The sequence below is a fragment of the Mycteria americana genome, chromosome 26 (assembly GCF_035582795.1).
Source record: "Mycteria americana isolate JAX WOST 10 ecotype Jacksonville Zoo and Gardens chromosome 26, USCA_MyAme_1.0, whole genome shotgun sequence".
NCBI classification, from domain to species: domain Eukaryota; kingdom Metazoa; phylum Chordata; class Aves; order Ciconiiformes; family Ciconiidae; genus Mycteria; species Mycteria americana.
In genome coordinates, this window is record NC_134390.1 from 1,766,984 (window position 1) to 1,788,745 (window position 21,762).

At 40.8% G+C, this 21,762-nt stretch overlaps 2 protein-coding genes across 3 annotated transcripts in view; both read left to right on the forward strand.

Annotated features, from left to right (window-relative positions):
* The window catches only part of DIP2B (disco interacting protein 2 homolog B), a 70,128-nt gene extending 65,653 nt beyond the window's left edge, over nucleotides 1–4,475 (forward strand). For both annotated transcript variants that reach the window (XM_075525551.1, XM_075525552.1), the window contains exon 38: nucleotides 456–4,475. In XM_075525551.1, the coding sequence (XP_075381666.1) occupies nucleotides 456–708 (253 nt within the window). In that variant the 3' untranslated portion in view covers nucleotides 709–4,475. The remainder of the gene's footprint in view (nucleotides 1–455) is intronic.
* A 2,505-nt stretch (nucleotides 4,476–6,980) lies between these two features.
* On the forward strand, nucleotides 6,981–21,754 carry ATF1 (activating transcription factor 1). The gene is made up of 8 exons (XM_075525553.1): nucleotides 6,981–7,223; nucleotides 11,917–12,033; nucleotides 13,365–13,493; nucleotides 15,233–15,333; nucleotides 16,906–17,036; nucleotides 17,925–18,104; nucleotides 18,207–18,366; nucleotides 18,745–21,754. The coding sequence occupies exons 1-8, from the start codon at nucleotides 7,086–7,088 to the stop codon at nucleotides 18,887–18,889; spliced, it is 1,101 nt and encodes a 366-aa protein (XP_075381668.1). The 5' UTR covers nucleotides 6,981–7,085; the 3' UTR covers nucleotides 18,890–21,754.
* Nucleotides 21,755–21,762: the final 8 nt, after the last annotated feature.

The following is a 21,762-nucleotide window of genomic DNA, read 5'->3' on the forward strand; positions in this document are numbered from 1 at the left end:
GATGCAGGATTTAATAGAAAAAAATACATAAGGCAAATTCAGATACTTTTTTGTGTTACCATCAGCAAGTCACACACCTCATTTTCCATCTATAGATCACAATAATACTGGGCTGACTGACTCAATGTTTTCTCACGAGCCTTAATTCAAAATAGAAATGATGATTTCCTGCTTTGTGGTGTAAAGACCCATTTATATTTGAGTCAGTGAAAGCAGCATTTAGTTTGTGTGTCATGCTAGGTAGTATTGAGATGTGTTTGAACTGATCTTTGACACGCCAGGACTAGGTCTTCTTGGAGTTAGGTCACTTGGAAGTGCAGCCCAAAGCAGGTGGTAAACTCCATCTAAGGATAAAGAATTGTAAACTTTGGATCTTTGTGTTTGTGAAAATAACTGGGTGTTCTGTTTTGTTTTGTGGTTTGTTTTGTTTTGTTTTGTTTTTTTTTAACTTTTAGTGCTGTATTCACATGGACCAACTTGCTCGTGGTTGTCGTGGAGCTGTGTGGCTGTGAACAGGAAGCCCTGGATTTAGTTCCTCTAGTTACAAATGTGGTCCTGGAAGAACATTACCTAATTGTGGGAGTGGTGGTGGTAGTGGATCCTGGAGTTATTCCTATCAATTCCAGAGGAGAGAAACAACGAATGCATCTCCGCGACAGTTTTCTAGCCGATCAGTTAGACCCCATATATGTAGCCTACAACATGTAACGTGTATGGGGGAAGTGATGTCCAGAAACTTTGCGGGACCACTAAATGACAAAGGGTGGCTATAGAAATGAAGCTGGTGAAAATTACTAATACTTGATATAAAGTTTGAGATTGCTGCCATATTCCCTTCATCTCATCCTGTGGTATTAAGATCGCATTAACTACCAACGGACAAAAGGAAATGTGGTAGACAATGGAAAACATTTGTAACAGTTTACTGAAATATTAGCTTTATAGAAAATGCAAAGTTGACAAGTGTGTGAGCTACAAAATTCCTAAGGCCTTTACAGTAGTGTTACTTTTTTTCATGTTGTACATATTTGTATTTTTATCTAATACTGTTTTAGGATTCTATAAGGGGAGGGTTTATTTAGTTAAGATAATAAACTATTAAGAAAAGGGTCATCAGAAGTCTGCAGTTCCCTACTATATAATGTACTTTGCATCTGTACTGTAGCTATTCATTCCATGGGATCACACAACTTATTTAAAATTGTGCCATGACCAAATCAATAACTTACGGAATCTAAGAGTTACTTATTCATATAGATATTTCTTGAATTTAAAAAGAATTTTGCCTATATTTTAAATATGTAAATATTATTATACATAATTCACTTAGATAGAAAATTAACTTGGATAATGATGACAGCTGAAGGTAGAAATTTTTAAGGACAAGTAACTTTTGTGGTCCTTAGCATAATTACATTCGGTTAGACAACTAATGTGAGATACATTATCTTTCACAAGTTTTCTTATTTCAGTATGTAGTCTTTTATTGCTGGCCAGAAGTGTGTCATAGCATGTAGAAACCTATGATTTTAAGGCACATCTTTCTAAAAGAGGCTGAATTTAAACAGTAACATGGAATTTGGTAGAAATCGCAGTGCAAGTCCAAAGTGCTTAACTGAAATGATGCACCTGAGTGACAGCCTCTGCCTCCACCCTCTACAACACCTTGTGTTTAAAGGAAAAAAAAAAAATCCTTTAGGTAGACACACTGGTAAATTCCATGTTTGTGCGATTCAGCCATTATTCCATTCAGTTCCCTCTGGTAGAGCAAAAAATGTTGTAAATAGGCTTTAATGCAAACTGGGAGGCAACAACCCAGTTTTCCTCAAAGCATTCACTAGAAAGAATTAGGTAACTCTGGGTTTTAAGTTGAATGTAATTTTTCTGTTACAGGAGGAGGCACAAAAATGAGACAGAGCAATCCTGGTAAACACATCATTAAAAAACTTCATGAAAATTAACATCCCAGCTTTCAAAACACTGTGTCACTTCTCACTGAAGAAACAGAAGCCTCAGAGTAGCGGCTATAAGCTCTTGCTGTTAGGAAGCAATTGCACACCGGGCTGAGGGAGAGACGGTGTTTAAACTTTGACTCAAAATTACCTTTCTTTCATCTAATACTTAATAATCTTTTAAGAACAATTAAATTCCTACGGGTGTTAAGAAAATATGATTTTGGAAGCAATGAGAGCTGATAGCAGATACTGCAACAGGTTTTTTTGAGTCAAATGTGGTATACAGTGTAAATAAACTTGTTATTAAACTGTTCCAGATTACCTCATTCAAAGTTTTTAGGCAGTTTTTAGAGGGTTTACAGTATGAACTCTGAAGATCCGGTGGCAGTTATCAGAGCAGAACCCAGTGTATCTGTAAGCAAACCCCAGTTTTGCCCTTGAAAAACTCCTGATGCATTCTGTTACTTCTTCACTAAAGACAAGAGCATTAAAATTCAGATAAGAAATTCTGAATGATATTTTTGAAAAATATTTGGTGGGGGAATAGATTTAGAAACTGGAAGTTATTATGGCAAGTCAGGACCTAAGAGTTCTTTGCAAACGCTCCAGTTTACGGGTACACATTTTTGAACCATTTCTTTTTCCATATCTACCCCAGGAGTAAGACAACCCCACACATGCAGTTTTCATGGTATTGTGCTGCTGCCTTGCCTGGGTGTGAAAGGTTATTCTGTTAGCTGTAGGGACGCTCTCTGGTTTCTTAATGTGCATCCTAAAATACCTGTGCATGAAGTCTTTAATATATTTAATTTTGACAAATTGGCCCCAAAGTGAGGAAAGTGAGAGGTGTAACTGTGACTAGGACAGCTGGTACTGCAGCTTATTTAGGGTGTAGAGGGCACAAAAGTTGTTCTCCCTTTTCAGCCAGCAAAGTCTTGTTATTACATGTTATGCATCGCTTCATTTTTTTATGTTTTCTTGCATAGCAAAGTGACTTGCAGTGCAGCTTCACTTCATTGTTGCCCATTTCAGAAAAAAATTCTGATGGGTCTTGACCTTTTTTTTACTCAAATTAAAGCTTTAGATAAATTGTGTCCACAAATACTTTATTTGTCCATTGAAGTGGATTTTAAGTACAATTCTAGGATTGTCTTTTATTTTTACTCACAATTTTTCAGAAATTAAAAAATGCATGTATTAACTTGATCAAAGATTCCCAGTATGTGGCAGATTGACTTTCTGAAATGGCATTTTTGAATGACATACTGGATTATTTTGAGGAGGTTGTTTTCCTTGTTTTTTATTTGAATAGATATCGATAGCTTCTTATGGTTTGGGGTTTTATCTTGCAAGTTTACCGTTTACTCTTAATCTTTATTCTGGCATGTTACATTTCCCTGTGTTGGAGAACTGTTAAGTTTACAGTCCTGCCCATAGAATGAGTTAACATTCCATTCTTGATCGCCAGTAAGTGACATAGAGCAGCTGGCCAGTTTTGACTTTATTGAATGCTTTTGTCCGTGTTTGGCACAGTGAAAAGCAGTGTACTGGAGAGGAGGAAATACGGAGCTGTGAAGCTGGAAACCCCGATTTCTAACTCCAGCTCTGCTAATGACTTGCCACAAGACCTTCAACAGGTCATTTCACTCCTTCCGTTTCTTCATCTGTAGATGAGGATATTATCTAATCCTTACAACATCCCTGTGAGGTAACTAACTGTACAGCACTAAGTGCTAAGTATTTTTCATTGCTAGCCTCTTTGAGGTCGGGGTCGGTTTGTTCTTCCAAACTGATAAATGATTATTTGGTTGTCTTGGGAGGGCTGTCAAAAGATGTGACCGTTTTGCTTTACAACGGTGGCTTGGTATCATTCCATGCGAGAACAAACGGAGGTACTTACCTTCAGAAAATTGGCAGGGCCACTGATGTTGCATGTTCAGGTTCAGAGCTGGATGCTTTTCCGTAACTGCTGAATCAAGTGGTGGGTCCCAAGAAGCAGACGCTCCGCGCCAGTTTGACCTTGCAGCTTATCCAGTTGCAGAAGGCAAATGATTTCCTACTGTTGTCCATCAGATTCCAAGCTAACAGCTGCAGTGAAACTCAAAAATCAGGAATTCTTAACACTTTGAACTAAAATATTTTGTATGTCTTACTGTTTATGAATATTCCCTAAGCAAAATCTGTGGGAACAGGTAATTTCACATCCTGTTTGATTAAAATTTGCACTGCATTTCTGATTTAAATAAATGTAATTAAGATGTGTCATACTAACTGTGCTAAAAATAAGGTTGTAAAAACGAGATAAATTTTAGCCCTAAATGCAATTTTTCTTTCATTTCTGTCAACCTATTTACCATTGTCAAATTCAGACTACAGCATTATGTAATTATGTATAAAGTTTTTATTTATTTAAAATTAGATTAGATATACATTTTTAAATTTAACATCTGGCTGGACAGTGTTCCATTAACGCATTGATTGTGTTTCCTTTGTCTTGTGTTAATAAATATTGATGCCTGATTGCTTGCTTAGTTCTTCATCTGCGGTTTCTCCAAAGGATCTTTTTTTCTTTTTAAGGAAGCAAACATTGGTTAGCACTTTTCCTGGTGAAAGGGAGAACTCGTAAGTATTTTTGCAAACATGTTATGGCACTTGTATATAGGAACATAGGAGACCTGAAGCTGGGCAGAGCCGAGCTCCCCGCATGGCAGTGGCTGGACAGAGTTGTCTTGTACCCACAGCAGTAGGCCATTTACCTTTTGAAATCAGAATTATAACGGAGCTCACTTGCCGAGGATGAACTAGGTGCAGTTTTAAGCATGACCTACCTCTATTTAAGATTTTAGTATAGTATTAAATACTCTTTATTCAATTTCTGGTTAGGATTCAGGACTGGTACGTTTCATTTGGAACTGGAATTCAGTGGGAGAGGTTACGGACTCTTAAACCTTTGCGATTCCCAACAAGACGTGAGGGGGTTTGTCCTCTGGAGGGCTAAAGCAACTGTATAAGGCTTCACACGAGCTGATGAAATAGAAACTGTGGTGGTATTTGAGACGTCACACTGGATAATCTCTGCTGTCCAAAACTAACCGTGGAGTTTTTATGAAGATTTATTTTAAATATTCATGAATGTTAAGATATAGTTTAGTACCAGGGAGGATGTAATTAACTTTATAATCTAACACCAGCTACCATCTATGCGGGTACCTATTAATGGTTGTGTGTTTCTGGTTTAGAATATACTTGGACACATTATTTCCTACAAATGATGAGTAGCAATTTTACTGTGGTTTCTTCTGAAAACATTTCATTTTCAGTAAACCTTTCCTGTATTTTAAAATCATTTGCTTAATATTGGGAAAGCCTCTATTTAAAAACAAACAAACAAACAAAAACCAACCCTAACTAACTTTGAATTGTTATCTTAACCAAGTAAATTGAAATAGCCAATGAATTTTTCCATAAATACATTTAGAATTGAGTGATCAAATTTCCCAGGTGTCTGAAGATTCTTGTTCTCGCTGTCACAGCTCCGGTCCAGGCACGTTCTCCGGTATTGTAACTTGTTCTGTAGGGTGAGCTCAATACTAACTGGGTAGGTAAAACTTTGCATAATTCTCAGGAAGAGAAACCTTGAGAATGTTGAAGCTTTTCAGCAGTAGCTGTGGAAGGTATTGTCAGGGGAATAGAAAGCATACTCGGGACTTATTCCAAGTAAGTCATTTGTCTGCAAATGTTGATGAACGTTGATTTTACAGAGATGAAGGGCTTGGTAAACCAAGGCAGAACAGGGGAGACTTCAGGAAAATTGAAAGAAAACAAACGTTGAAAACTGCAAACAAAATAATGTAAGAGTTCTAGGTAGCAACAAGAAAAAAAGAGAAAGTATATTATACTAGAGCTTTAATCAAACCCCTTTGTAATATAATCTTTTACAGTTTGTGTTAGCACAACAGTCAGGAGATGCTAAAATCGTGGGGAAGGTTTCCATTCGTAGTGGTGAGTACCTGGAGTTGACGTGTTTTACAGGAAATACTGAATCTCCTTACTGTGATCCAGAACGGTGCTGTGAGAACAACCACTGGGCAGAGGGGTTGTCACTCCATTACTTTATATTCCTCCTTACGCTCTTCGTGAGCTTTTAATTCAGAGGAAAAATAATCAGTCCTGCCCCGCCCGCCTGTAAGGAATTGTAGCCAAAATCCTCCCCGCTCCCTTTACATGTTTGACCTTTGTTTAGTCTAAAGCAGTCACTGTGCAATGCCTGAAATTCCTTTTCACTAATACAGCTGTTCTAAAGATTAAAAATAAAAGCAAAGCAGCTAGAGATTACGGAACAACCGTCCTGCCCCTGTGCTGGAAGGCCAGAACAGGCCTTTTGCGGGGGTAAAAGCCAACCCTGCCGCGCTTTCGCTACTGTTTGGCGCTTTATTTTACGCGTGGCTGCGTACACCCGTGTCCCGGTTGAGGATTAAGGGAAATACTGTGTTTTTCTCGTAGGCGAGCCCTCTCCTGTCCCGGCCGGGCTGAGAGCGCCGAGCTGAGGCCGAGGCCTGCGCGCTCGGCGCTGCGCGGGCCGCCGGAGGCACCTTCCCGCCCTCGGTCCGGCAGCGGCGCTCTATCGCCGCCTCTCTATGGTACCCGTGGTGGGAAACCGCCGGGTGGAGGCGGCGCCAAAGCGGACGCTCTAGCCTCCGCCTCCGGGGCTCTATGCTGCGGGAACTCTATGGTGGGGATTTCTAGGCGAGGCCTCCGCGGGGACTCTATGGTCGCAGCCCGCCCACCCCGAGCGTCCCGCGCGGGCCCGCCGTGTTTACGATGCCGCCGGCGCCGGTTTCCTGAGGCGGAGACGGGCGCGGCGGCGGCGGCTCTCCCCACGCGCGGCCACCGGCAGGGCCTGGCGGGCCTCTGAGGTAAGAGCGGGCGCCGCCGAGGCACGGGCGGGCGGGGGAGGCCGCCCCCTCCCCCTCGGCCCGCCCGCCCCTTCCCCCCCGCCCCCGCCGGGCACGGAGCGGCCGCTCCCGCCGGCCGCGGGCCTAGGCCAGGCCCGGCCAGGCCGCGCCGCTCCCCTCCCCTCAGCGGCCGGCGCCGTCGCTCCCCGCAGCCCGCTCTCCGGGCCGCGAGGGAATGGCCGAGTCCCGCCACAGGCCGGCGACCGGGCTGCGGCGCGGCCGCTCCCCTCAGCCGGGGCCCGCCTCGCCCCTTCCCGGCGGGCGGCCGCTGCGGAGGACCCCCGGGGCGTTCCCGCCCCGCCGCCCCAGCCAGGTGCGCCGGGCCCGGGGCGCCGCGCTCCCCGTGCGGCCTGGGGCTGCTCGCCCCGCGCCGGGAGAGGCTGCCGCCGGGCCCGCGCCCTCGCCTCGCCCCGGGTGCCGGTTCACCCTCGAGTCTCGGGGCAGGGTCGGCGCCGCGGAGGAGCCTCCTGGGTCGCGGGGGGGCCGCGGCGGGCTGGGGAGGGCAGAGGGGCCCCCCCCCGGGCTCCGGCGCGGAGCTCTCGGGGAGCGGCTTCAGCCCCGTTTGACTCGGTCTGCAGCGAAAGGGCAGCGGTGGTCTCCGTTCCCGTGACCCGTGAGCTCGACCGAGAAAAACCAGAGCGACTACCTGGGGCTGGCAGGGATTACCTTTTTTCCCATTAATTTTGACCGAGTAGAGCCGTTTTCGTGAGCAGTGTCTCCCAGCGCTCAACGGCACCGGGGATCGGGGTGATTCAAGGCGGCGGGTTGCAAATAGTTTGTAAATGATCTCACTGATCTTTTCCTCTCACCGATATCAAGATCACTTATGTCAATATACTACATACGTTTTTAGACTGCAGGCTTTCATTTCTGAAGCTGCTTGCCATGGGAATGCTCCCAAAGCTTCGTCTCACTTTAGAAGGCTGGGGCGGGGGGGAGTGGAAGGAAACGCATATGGAAAGTACTCCTGAAGTTTTAAGGAGTATTCGTGTGTGTGTTTGTAGAATGGAATCCAAAACTGTAACTGGGTACATTGACTCAAGTCTCCTCACTCGCTTTCTGGCGTGAACTGGTAGGATGTGCTGTCCTTCGCCTCTGTCTTTCACTGATTCCTGGAAAAAGCCGGAGTTCTGTCAGTCTTCTGGATGAAAAAAACTTTCCCCAAGTGTCTTAATTGCAGAATTAAGTAAATAATATTTTAACTGCCGTAGCTTGTGAAGACAGCTTATTTTGAGACATCAAAGAATCCAAAATTTCACCAGATTACTTGAGTATAATTCCAGCAAATTTTTTAAATTACTTTCTGTAGTTTGTGTATGTCAGTATTTGACTCTTGTTACTTAGTATTTGAGAATAAAATTCTGCGTCCAGTATTCTTTGTTTTCTGACTTTATAAAGTCTTTTAAAGAAAATTCATTGCCTCTTACAATATTTCAATATTGAAATATCATTCAGGCCTGTTCTCTGCTAGATTTGAAAGCTCCCTTCTCTTTGCCTTAATGTACAGCTTTTATCATCCATTATCTTATTGTTTGCCTCCTGACTGTGCTTTGAAGCTTCATCTGAGGCTGGGAATCCATGATTTTAGTCATTTTATGAGCATTTGACTAGAGACAATCACTGTCTCAGATAATCTGCATTGTAAACAGGCAAAACAAAACAGGACAAGAGAGCAGTACGCTGTCTATGGAACACTGAAGTAGAGAGAGATTCGGAGTCAAATCTTGGGAAGATTGTTACTGCACAGGCGCAGTATGTCTGTACGGGGACCATCGCTTTAGCATTTTAGGGTATTTTTCATCAGGATTAGTGAAAGTTGTGGGAATGGGGTTTTCTTCTTTGTTTATTTGTTCTTTTTTAATTGATACTCCTCAGCCATTGAGGGTTTTTTTAGCGGTTCTTGAGTGGTGGTTCAAACTAAGGAATGTGGTATTAGGAAGGTATATATGAACTTTGGGATGATAAATTAAATTTGCCCGCAATGAAATGCAGCATTCCTGTTTCTGTTTAAAAGCAAGATACATTTGAGACTCAAACTCACGTTTAAAGCGAGATGAGTTTCTTTGGCTGGAGAGAGCTGATTCTCGGAAGTTTAGTCCTTCAGAACAAGCTTCGTAATGCTGCTATTGCGGAATCCTTTCATTTAAATTAAATTACTTTTGAGACGTAGCTGCGTGGAGGCATTGCTTTTATTCTGAAAAGCATCATCCTTACCTATCTGATTATTTTGAAAATGGTTTTCATACAGATTGGAACAATAATTATTTTCTGGCTAATAAAACATCAGGTGTTGCTTTTATTAATTCCCTCCTGTCAGTGCTCTGTGACATGTAAAACTCTTCCTTCACCCCAAACTATGCAGCTGGTTTCAGCTAAACGTATATTCTGTTGTTGGAAGTAGTTTTAACTGTGGTCTAGAAAGCTGAAACCCTGAGAGATTTTCCGTCTTTGGTACTTCTTTGCAAAACTCAAGAACTTGCAGGTTGAGGTTTTTCATTGGAACTGGCTTTCTAAAAGCTGATAGATGGTAATCACTGTTTCAGGTGTTCACAAAAGGCCATTCCAATGGAAAATTTGTGGTTTTCCAGCTAAACAAGTTGTTTTAACAAGATAGAGGCATGTGAGTCGTCTTGTGAGACAGTCGTGCAAGGCCAAATAGCGTATTGCACCTCCTTGGTCCGGTGGAGGATGTAAGGTGCCACAGTAATTTTCACCATGTTAAAATCGCTTGCTAAATCTTTTTTTATTAATGTTATTTTACTAAGATTCATAGATGTTGGGTGAATATTTCGTTAAATATTGCAGAGCAAGCAGAGATGAAATGGACTTGAAAAATCATAATGGGAAATTCTTTACCTTTTATTCCTGTAAGTAAGACTTCACACCTATGAGAGAAAGATCAGCAAAAACCTTTGTGCTTTCTCCCTGGTTTGTTTATTTTGGGTGGTTTTGTATTTATCAGTTTCATTGTTTCTTGCAGTCTCTTTTGCTGCTGTTGTTAGTCTTTCATGGGACAATAAGGCAGAGAAAAACAGTAAAAAAGAGAGAGGGGGACAGAATGTGGTTTACCACTACAGAAATGAATTGGGTATTTCTGTAGCACTGGAAATTTATTTTAATTTCTGCTGTTGTCTGGATCTCAGTTTGACAGTGCCCTGTTTACTTGTGACACTTAGTATGTCTCCCTTTGCAGGGGCACAAAATGTAGATTTTCCTTTATAAAAAGACTAAAACTACATTAGAGGGTATATAAAGTTGCATCCCTTATACGTGCTGGTCGTTAATTCTGCTCTTCATGTTTTATAGCTTCAAGATAATTAAATTAGTTTAGTTCTCAATTTTCTTTCCTTAAAAAAAAAAAAGCCAAAACAGTCTTTCCGACTTTCAGGCGAGCTCTGCAGCAGTAGCAACTGAAAAAAGAAAGTGTTAGAATTGCATTGTTCCGCTGCTGCACCGGGCCCGTTTCTTGCAGACATGAGCAAGCGTGAAGCCGCGCAGGGTGTCAGTCAGGATCCTCGTCTCCGATTCACGCTCCTGGCGATGCGGAGGGGAAAGCACTGTTGCATTAGCAGCAGCAGCAATGTGCTAATCTTAGCAAAGGCAGTCGGGATAGTTTTGATTAGCTGAAGGTTTCCAGAAGCTGGGAACAGCTGAAGCACTGTCCTGCTCCCCTGAGCTTTTTATTCCAGCATGAAGCCTTCATTTTGCTGCTTCAGCTTAAACTGTGGATGAATTGGTTTATGTTTATAGACATAAGTATGTTGGGAAGCTATATCATATGTGAGAGAACGTTTGTTCCGTGCCATAAAGGATACGGTTTCACTTATCAGCCAACCATCAGTTTTCTCTCCACAAAGTCCTGTTTCAGTAACTTATTTGAGGAGTTCCGCAGTGGGACTCCTCAGATGAGTAAGGATTGCAAGAACAAGGTTCTGGTCTTGGTGTACGTTGACTTTTTACCCTCTAAGTATACGTCAGGCTGCAAGAGCTGTGGTTTATCTCAGTAGGGAAAAATCAATGACTCACATTTCCACAGAAAGAAATGTAATTTCCAGTCTCATAGCAACTGTCCTTTCAGCAGTTTCAAACCTTCTGTGACAAAATGTTTAACACTCACCAATCATCTTTTAATGCTCTAGGCTGGTCCACCCACTCACCCCACCTAAAAGCATGCATTTTTACATCACCAAATCCCCCAGTATTGGAGGGGGGATGCCGTCAAGACACATTGAACGGTTAAATATAAAATCGTAGAAATGAGAGAAGTGTTACTGCCTGTATTATATGGAGATGGAGTGACTTTTGTGGGGTTTAAAATTCAAAACTGTGTTCTCTGTACTTGAATTTTGCATCCCTGTTTTGTTTTTATACACCTTCAGATGTTTTAAAATAGGTTTGGCTGGTAGCTTGGGTAAAATATTTTGGAAGATTATTTTACTTAGAGCAAGTTATCCTTTAGGATAAATGCTTCATCTTGGTTTTCTTCCTAGATCTCATGACCTGACTTGTTTATTTTCACAAAAAACCAGGACATTCAGTAAATACATTTGACAGTAAACTTCAGCATGGGGTGGGTCCGAACCAGCGCTGATGGCCGGGTGGAGTGCAGGTGTTGTCAGGGTGAAATGGGACTTCTCTCCTGTCCCGGCATGGGGGTTCGTGCTGCGCTGGGCTCCGAGGCCTCGAGGGGCGGCGTGCCGGGCGCTGTGCTTGACCTGCCCAAACCCACCGGGCGAGGCAGTGGAAAGGCTCCTGCCATGTCTTTCCCCTCTTGTCCCCGCGAGAAGGCATAACAATGCTCGGGGTATTGTAGGGGAAGTGACAAAAACCGCTGTGCTATTCCATAATAGAAAGTGGCATCGAAGGACAAAGGACTAATTAAAAATGTCCAAATAAGGCTAGAAGTATTATGCACTGAGATTCTCCAGAGTGTCAGTGGAAGTTGGGCACCTATCTGCTGTTCAAATTTATCATTAACTGAATTTAACTCGTTACTTTTCTTGTAGTTGATTATGGAAGAGGTGCACAAGAGCAGCAGTAACAGTTCAGTGACGCCTTCACAAACATCAGCTGTACAAGGTACAACACTACAGGCAGCTCAGCTCTCTCATATTGCTCAACAGGTAAAGCCTGGGCCAAATCTCAGCAAACATTTGAGGTAGTTAAGAGCCATTTTTTATGTGCTACAAACTGTATTCATTCTTGAGTTTTAGAAACACACAGAGAAGAAAAAACACTGATAATGTTATGATGTACAATAAGAAAGTAGTGTTAAATGAAAAGTTAGCTGTATGAGTTTTAATGATCCCTTCATCTTTTCATGTATTCCAGATTAATAAAAGTAGTGAAGAAATTTGGTGAGGAAACTGGTTATTTACTTATGCATCTACGTGTATAATTAATTTTTAAGTGCAAAGGCTCATGTGAGTGCAACATCACAAATAAAAATCTGCTAGAATGTAAAAAATATTTTATATAGGAGTAACAGTAGTAATTAACTTTTTGCCAAGTAAACCTAGATTTCAGCTACAACATTTATGGAAATCGATCGTTTTAAAACATTAAAGAACAGATGCCATAATTTTTATTTGGAAAAATCTGCTCTTTGTTCTTCCTTGTCCAGAGCTTGCACGCCTTGTCTCCTTCAGTTTCCTTTCCGGTCTGGTGTCTTTCATACAGCCCTTGTGCCTTGAACTTTCTAAGTAGATTGGTCGGCTTTTGCTATACTTAACTCTTGTGATTTCTTCTCTGTGCAATCTTTGAACTCTAGCCTCATACCGGTTGCTTAAAAAAAAGTAATCCAAGGACACCAAATATGTGCGTTATTCATGCTACCTTCTGCATTACTTCAGTATTGTTAGTCTGATCTGCCCTAAGCCCTCAGTCTCGTCGATCATTTCATCTTGATTTAGATTTTAGTGCCTCCTATTAACTTTAGTGAGAATCAAGGCTACTTATTAGGCACTTTTATTTCTGCTTATCTAAGTCTAAGACACTCTTAAAATGGAATTAAAGCTTAAAAAAAAAATGAACTGCCACAAACGTGGAGCTTTATCTGTGCATATGGATGGAGTTACATGAAAGCAGTCGTGCTCGGTTAGCCTCAGTGCTGTGATTCTGAAGATGTCTGCTTCATTGTGGTTCATTTAGAACTGCATGTATTTACGTTGCAGCATTTTAGTCTTTCGCACATAATGCTACATATTTGATTTTCCCCCTAGCCTACATCAAATAAGTAACTGTTTCAGCCTTTTTCATATGCAGATATGTATCTCAAAAATGTGCATCTTGCAAGGATAAGAGATTCATGCGTAAGGATACCTTCTGTGACTTAATTAGACTTAAAAGAACCTTCTCCTAATGCATGTTCTCCACTAGTTTTCCTACGTGTATATATGCTTTCTGAATACCATAGAACAAACGCTTTTGCTAATGATTCTTTGATTTGTTGTAGATGTCGCTAAGAGGTCCTGCTCCCCTGACAGTTGTTCAGCTTCCTGGAGAACAAGTCCAGGTCCAGGGAGTCATCCAGACAGCTCAGTCCTCTTCTGTAATCCACTCTCCCCAGGTGCAAACAGTGCAGGTAACTACAGAATGTCTGTTAAACAACCAAGAATCCTGTTTTATGTATGTGAAAAGACTTGTAAAGGCTTGTCTGACTCAGCTAACTCTGCCACAGTGCAGCCTTTCTGGCCCTGCCGTCAGAGATAGCGAGCAATCCAGTGGCAGTATTTTGGGGATACATCGTTCTTAATGTTGAAATTATTTGTAGTAAGTTCCCTTTGGGCTTGAAATTAAACTGTTTGGCATTGCCTCCCTTTATAAAAAAAACAAAACAAAACCACAACTCTTTGGTTGGTGCTCTTAACAGACATGCAATCAGTGTGCTTTAATACCCAAATAAGGAGAGTGTAGAATAACCCAAGGAAAAAGAATGTGTGTTTCGAAAAGGTAGACCTGAATGGTGGATTGCTCTCCTCATGTACGCTGTAACTCCGTTTCTGTGGTACCTAAGTATTCTGCTTGTGTCTCTTACTCATTTGCCATGTGATTTTTTTTTTTGTACAAGCCACTTCAGAGAGGTGCCTTGGGGAGTTTACAGTCGCGTCTGTTACTGCTTCGTTCAGTCCCTGGCTGCAGAGAGCCCTCTGGGCAGCGTGGCACTGGAGCTACGCTGTGAAATAGCTGCACTAGTCAGCCAAAAGACTGGAAGTCTTTGGAACTGTGCTAAAAAGCATTAATTTGTCACTGATCCTTTGTACTGTGCTTATCTATTCGTACGACATGAAATTGATAAACCATGAAAAGTAAACCTATGATGCATTTTCAGCTATCGTTGTTCCTGTGACATCAGATCACAGAAAAGAAAACATGTTGCTCTTTTCTGAAAACAGTTAAGCATCTGGTTTAGTAGGTTGTCTTTACTTGAGTCTCCGCTAATCCCTTTCCTATCATCGTGTTCTAGTTGCAGGGTCCCCACTGACTGTATTCTTTCCTTTTTTTCTGTAATTTATGAACATTGTGGCCTTGTTGCTCAAAGGGGAAGAAAAGTAATACATGAGCAGCTTTTTTTAAATGTTGATAGTAGGTTGTTCTTTTTGTCTCTGTAGCAGCAGTTAAGTGAGAAATGCTTTTCCCAGAGCTGTATGCATTCTTCTTGACTTTTTGTTGCTGGCACACAGATAAGTACAAATAAATGTTTTGTTAGCTTGTATTTCGTAAGGAGCATCAGAGAAAAAAATAACACTTGCCAACTGGATGAGGACACAGTGGAATAAAGAGAAAATTATAGATAATACTTTGCATATTTACTCCCTGATATGCTGCTGCCTTAAATATTATTTTACTCTTGTATTATGACCAACAAAATACACTGCTCTTCTGTCTAGATAAAAGAGTTCAAGTATTTTATATGTTTGTCTCTGTACATAAACGGTGTTCCTGTTTCCTTTCCCACCACCTCCTTAGCTGATTATGTGTGGGAGTGGCTCACCTTTTCAGACCACATCAGCTAATAAGATAGTTAGGCTTGTATGGTTTTTATGAAAATAGTAAACCATTTGTATTTCTTCACACTGCTGTTTTAAAATTTCTGGATTGATTAATCCTGCAGTGTAATCCAGCTAGAACCGCTGGCTTCAGATGGTGGACGTTTTTCAGCTTTTAATGTGATAAATAGTTCAGGAGAATCTCTTGAGCGTTTCTTTTTTGCATTTGTGTAGTTTTTGTGCAGCTTTAGCTCATACACAATTAAAAGGTGTAATCTCTTCTGCGTATTTCTTCTGAAGTGTACCTGATAACCACATGGAATGTGTTTTTTAGGTATCTTCTTTGTCTGAGAGTGAAGATTCTCAGGATTCATCAGATAGCATAGGCTCTTCACAGAAAGCTCGAGGCATCTTAGCTCGTCGTCCATCTTACCGGTAAGTACTATATATAATATATTTTGTATTTTTATTTGAAACCAAAATAGCAACTTCTTGTAATAGCTTCATATATTCTGACAACCGCTAAGTTGTTTTCTTTCTCTTGAAACATGCGTTGGATCTGTTCATGCAGTAAACATTTTGAGGATGCCATCTTAGCAATCGTTTGGTGCAAGGAAACTTCGACCTAACTGGAGATCAGCTTCAACACGATGTGGCACAGGGAAAATTGTTTATCAGCTCTAAATTTACTCAGTTATATCATTTTACTGAAATGAGGAGTGTAGTCAAATGCCACATTCTAGCTTTTCAAATAATAAATTTGTTAGAAACTTAACACAAAATTTAATATTTTTTACAATAATGTTCTGAAAAATTTAAAAGACAGTTTATGAACCTACCTGATACTCCTACCTGTGATTATTATTCCTGCTTCTGCCACTGCTTACCATTTTTTTGAATGTTTTATCCACTCTTCTTAGTACTTTCTGATGGCTTTATCTCATCTTGAATTACATACCAGAACAAATAATTTAGGAGGGATTTTATTACTTTGCATGCAGTCAAAAACAGTGGTGGAAAAGAGCTATTCTGAATCTTCAGTTGAAGTAGCCAGGACAGGAAAATACGAGCTGTAAGCAGAGCTGCTGTGGGAGAACTGTTTAGCTGTGCAGGTTTGGGATCAGGAGTTGTCAGTTCTGCTTTTCTCTTCATATAAGTGCCGCTAACTTGTCGTTTGGCCTGGGGTAAGATGCATAAAACTCATGCGTCCATTGGTTCCTCTTTTAAATAGAGACGTGTCTGTTTTCGTAAGGTATTGTTACATAGGACATGGGTTGTTTGAGAAGCTGTGCAAGAGCTAAATTAAATGCAGAAAAGAAATGTAAAGCCTTACTGTGTACTGACAGAGCAAAAGATCTAAGTTTTAAACGTTTCTGTAGTAATCCACTGCTTTTTAGTTTATTCTGACACCAGACAGAGCAAACTGGTTTTAGTTGGCTATACAAAGCCTATTCTTGAGAGAGGATCAAGTTGTAAATCAGAAAAATCTCTTAACAGGCCAGTTGTGTATCCCCAGAAAATGTTTATGGTGGAAAGTCTGCAGCAGCTTTTACTGAAATGACATGATGCAGCTGCAGGGCTAGTTTTCGGCACACCATTTTTCTGGAGATTACTGAAATCTACTGTAAATGGTGCGGGTTTTCATTGCAGGCTTACCAGTCCGAACATCTGAGGCTTGTAGAGGATAATGATTGAAAATCTGGAATTCGTGCTGATTTGCACATACACATACTTTTACACAGTAGCTGACTTGACTCGCTCTTAGCTTGTAAAATGATTCAAATATTTAACTAAAAAACTAGACTATATAAACTACAGAACTGTAATTACGGAAAGAGTTTGAGGCAGTCACCTCATACAAAATTTTGCTAATTCCAAAAGCTGTGGTACCTCAAAATTTTAGTGTTTATTTCTGTAATACAAAATAGGGATAGTAGTTTGTAACGGTTGTTGCAGTAATTTGTAGGTTTTGCCTACTATTAGAGCTGATAAATTCTTTTTTTATAGAAAAATTTTGAAAGATCTGTCTTCTGAAGATACACGCGATAGAAAAGGAGATGAGGAGAGTCCTGGTGTCTCTACTGTTACATCGATGTCCGTTCCCACGCCTATCTACCAGACGAGCACTGGACAGTACAGTACGTTACACAAAATAAGTGCCTAACTGGACACATTTTTTTATTCAACTTGCCTCAAAATACAGATTTTCTTTTTGTTGTATATTTGACTAAGATGAAACTCAAAAGGTTTGGTGATTTACCTAACAGTTAATAAAGTTAGTACTGTTATTACATGGAAATAGACTGGTATCTGAAGACTCCAGATAAACTCAATGCTTCATTATCTTAATTTTTGCATATTAAGCTAAGGCATTCAAAGGATGTTGTTAGGAAATACAGAGCAGTCTTCTAGTGTTAGATTTAGTCCAAACTGTAAGATCGGTGAAGATACCATTACATATATCACAGGGCCACACCAAAAGGCGTTCCCGTGATACCGGGGAGGTAGCAAAAAAGAGGATTTGTTCCTTTGATTTTAGCACCTAGCATTCATTGTGCTTGAAACCAAAAAGCAACCTGCTCCGGCACCTGGAGCACCTCCTCTCCATCCTCCTTCTCCGAGCTGGGTGTTCATACTGCTGTTTCTCACTTCCCCCCGTCCCTCACTCCTTTGCCTGTCTGGATTTTTGCCCGTTCTGAAGTATGTTTCCACAGAGGAGCCACCAGCTGTGGCCAGCGTGGGTCCACGTGGAGCTGGTGTCTGGCTGGGGGCAGTCCCAGCTCTCTTCTCGCAGGGGCCACCCCTGCGGCTCCCCCCCTGCCAACACCTCGCCACTTCCACCAATACGTTTAGGACGAACCCAGGAGCAAGATCTGACAGTTGAAAGCGGCAGAAGGAAAAAGCCTTTCAAAACTGGCAGTATTTTTCAGCAGTGAAAACAGATGTAGAGCCTACAGCTTTCCCTTTATCTGTACGTTATAACGTACAGCTACAAATATTGTTGTGCATGTTCCTTGTTCTTTCAGTTGCCATTGCTGCCAATGGATTGCAGCTGGCCAGCCCAGGTACAGATGGTGTGCAAGGTCTGCAGACACTAACGATGACAAATGCTGGTGGTACTCAGCCTGGGACAACAATCCTGCAGTACGCACAAACATCAGATGGTCAACAGATCCTGGTACCCAGCAACCAGGTGGTAGTGCAGAGTGAGTACGCCTTCCGGAAACGGTTAGAAAAACCCCTCCCTAACGCAAGCGTACCTTTCTAACGCTGCCACGTTTTGATGTCTTGCGCTATTATCGCAACAGCTGCATCAGGAGACATGCAGACTTACCAGATCCGCACCACGCCAACCACCACATCCCTTCCTCAGACTGTGGTGATGACATCTCCTGTCACTCTGACATCACAGACAAGTAAGACAGATGATCCGCAGTTGAAACGAGAAATAAGGCTGATGAAGAACAGGTATGTAAGTGCGCGTGGGCTGCTTTGATTTGTTAATGTTCTGAAATGCAAGCTGACTTCACTGATTGTGCCATCGGTATGGTGTGCTGCATCCAGCGACTAAAACCATTGGAAATTCTGACCAAAACACGCTACGTGTTCTGTCTCACACAGTTTGGAGAAAACAGATTGGTTTTCCCTGCAGATTGACTGCCACGTGTGCTACCAGACACTGCTAATATTTCGTGCTCTCCACCTATCATCGTGTACTTGTCAGTTTGGTTTGTTCACGATTGCGGTGCCAGCTCTCTCCTCTCATGCTGGTCAGAATTGTGACATTCACAAAATGGACACATCTCAAATCTAAAATAAACAATTACTTCTGCTTGTCTGTTCCAGAGAAGCTGCTCGGGAATGCCGCAGAAAGAAGAAAGAGTATGTTAAATGTCTGGAAAATCGAGTCGCAGTCCTGGAAAATCAGAACAAAACTCTAATTGAAGAGCTAAAAACTTTGAAAGATCTTTACTGTCATAAAAGTGTGTAAGAAAAGAAGGTAAAACTTTTGTGGACTGTTTAAATTTCAGAGGAGAATTTTTTTTTTATACTGAATTTTTTAAACTAGATGAAAGGTCAAAAATGAAACTTTTCTACCTAGCTTTCACAACTTAAAGACTATATAGATTTTATTTACAACATGTTGGTGACAAAGTACAAAAAGGAAACAAGAAAACCTCACCAAAATTCCTGCTGGCACAACTGGAAACTTTATAAAGTCAAGATTGCATCTACAGTAAAAGGACAGTCACGTTTTACGAGGCAGGTGATTAGAATTTCTTTGAAAACGTCTACAAATACCTCTCGTAATGGAGGGAATATTTGGTTACAATTAAAATGTGGATGAAATGGAATCCTTGCCATAGTTGACATTATTAGTAACATTTATAACCAGTATATGTTTTGATTTCTTACTCGTTTTCAGTCCTTCCTCTTTCTTTCAGTTATTTGTATGTAAATATTTTTATTTTAACCTGTAAGTTGTTATTTACAGGCGCAGATGATAAAGAAAGCTAATACTTTGCTAGAGGTATAAATTATGTTTACTCTTTCTCAGCTGACAGCTTAAAAACTTGGGGGTTTTTTTTCAACGTTTGCTGTGTTTATCAAATTTGGGAAGGATCTGGAGAAAGCAGTGAGAGGCCTAGTCCTGAAAATGTCTGAGGCACATGCAATGAGGTGTTGACTTCCCTTAAGAGGATTCAACACATCCAATTATTTTAAAGTACGGTACGGTAGAACGCGTACTGGTGAACAAAAGTTTCTGAAGGATGATTTCACAATAGTTTGTTCTTAGTTGCTGGGCATGATAAACATCTATAATTGAACAATAAATTGTGTGCTGATTATATCTACAATTAAACATGCATTGCTTATTCTGTCTGGAGATTCTACTGTGCTTTGGAACATTTAAACCAAATAGAAGAAGAACGATAAAATAAGAAATGGAAGATATATACCAAAGGGTTAATGAGGTTCTAATATATGGTTTCTATGCTGAAAGTAGTGCAAAATTTCCGGACTAATTTTGTAAGGTAGGCGATATTTTGCAAAGTAACGGTATCTTTGTAAGAAAATATTCTATTGAAAACAGGTAGATGGTTGGTATATTTTGTAGCTGAATTGTGATCTTTACGAATTCTGAAATTGAGTTTATATACGTATTTTGACAGTTTATATATTTCATTTTAGTAAACAAATGAAATATTTTGTGAACCAGATTTTCAAGCATATATTTTTATGGATAGTACAAAGTCAAATGAGATCCTCTTTGGTGTAGGAGATATTTGAATTAATTTTGTATGTCTGTAGGCAACTTACAAAAAAAATGGATCCTAAAGAGTATTGGGGGAAAAAAAGAAAGAAAAAAAAAAAAAAGAGAGAGATCAGGGCTTTTTATTCCCCACAGTTGATCTTATCTGCACATTAGATCTGATTGCTATCAGAGATTCTAGTTTGTATGATCTTAATTTGTTTCAGGTGAAAATTAAATGTTTGACATGATCAGGACTCTTTTGGGTGTGGAATCTCCATCCTTGGAGATCCTCAAAAGCCGTCTGGACGTGGTCCTGGGCAACCGGCTCTAGGTGACCCCGCCTGAGCAGGGGGTTGGACAAGGTGACCTCCAGAGGTCCCCTCCAACCTCAGCCATCCTGTGATTCTGTGATTCTGTGAAATAGAACAATGTGTATGCAGTGCTTATTGCATGAGTAATAAATACACTATTTTCCATAGTTAGGATTGAATCCTGCTTCCAGTTATGTCAGCGGGAATTGCACTATGGACTATGCTATTCAAAAGGTGTTAGAGCTCCGTGTGTGTGTTGTGCTAGCTCAGATCTGAATGAAATTAAAAGATGTACTCACTCCCTAGATGTGTAATGCTTATCATATGGTCAGTCAGTATTTTTTATTTTACTCATTTTTGAATTAATGGACTTCTTAGCAAGCAGAGCTCTTTGCAAATGGTATGAGAAAGACTGCATTCCACAATCACCTAGTTAAGTAGGCTCTAAAAGTATATTTTTTTTCTCAAGTTTCTAAATACGTGATTGTTACGGACATGATCCACGATACGTTTCCTTTCGGCCAAACTGGAGTATACATTTGTGTTCGCGATCATGTCAAAAAAAGAGTGCTTTTGTTGCACATCGAAAGTAGCGAGCAAGGCTGAGAACGTCATTACGTTAGGGAACTGCTCCAGAAGAGGCGTTTGTTAGCGGAATTTCAGGGAAGATGAACGCCTTGGAACGTGCTTAGCGCCTCAGAGAATTGGACCTTTTCGCTCTGTCTCCCATCGGGTGTGTGTACGCTATTTGGCATATGTTTAAGAGGGTTTGACCTACAGTTCTGAAACTAATTTGGTAACTCCTCTGTACGGTGTTTTAATCCTCACTGTGTGCTGTTGTTCCTTTACCTTCTTTTTGTAATACAGAATAATAATAAAAAAAGCTATCAAGTGTTAAGACTGTAAAAAAATGGTGGCCAATTCTTTCTGTATTCAGCAAGTGAAACAAATGTAGTGCTGCCAGACAAACCGTTAGTCAATTTTTATCCTCTTAAAATAGTGTTTTGGAAAGAGCAGCTTATTTTTCATCCTGGAAATATTAAACAGTAACATGAGTTTGCTCTTTAAGTAATCACTTATCATGAAATACTTATTTTGGATTTACTTCAAAATCTAGATTGTAAGAGAGTAAAATCGATGTCCTGAGAGTAAGAGATAGAGTACCTAATACCGTTCTGCTGGTTATTTCCAAACAAGAGTACATGCTTTATATGAATTGTAAATATTTGTCGAAACAATTAGATTGTTGCGAATTCTGACCTTGGTAAATAAAGTCGCCAAAATATAATTCTGATG

What these genes read in the sequence shown, in the direction of transcription:
- ATF1 (XM_075525553.1), top strand. Translation starts at nt 7,086, where the DNA reads ATGGCCGAGTCCCGCCACAGGCCGGCGACCGGGCTGCGGCGCGGCCGC. An exon ending in GACGAGCACTGGACAGTACA is followed by an intron (nt 17,037 to 17,924) that starts GTACGTTACACA and finishes TTGTTCTTTCAG; the next exon opens with TTGCCATTGCTGCCAATGGA. An exon ending in CAACCAGGTGGTAGTGCAGA is followed by an intron (nt 18,105 to 18,206) that starts GTGAGTACGCCT and finishes TTATCGCAACAG; the next exon opens with CTGCATCAGGAGACATGCAG.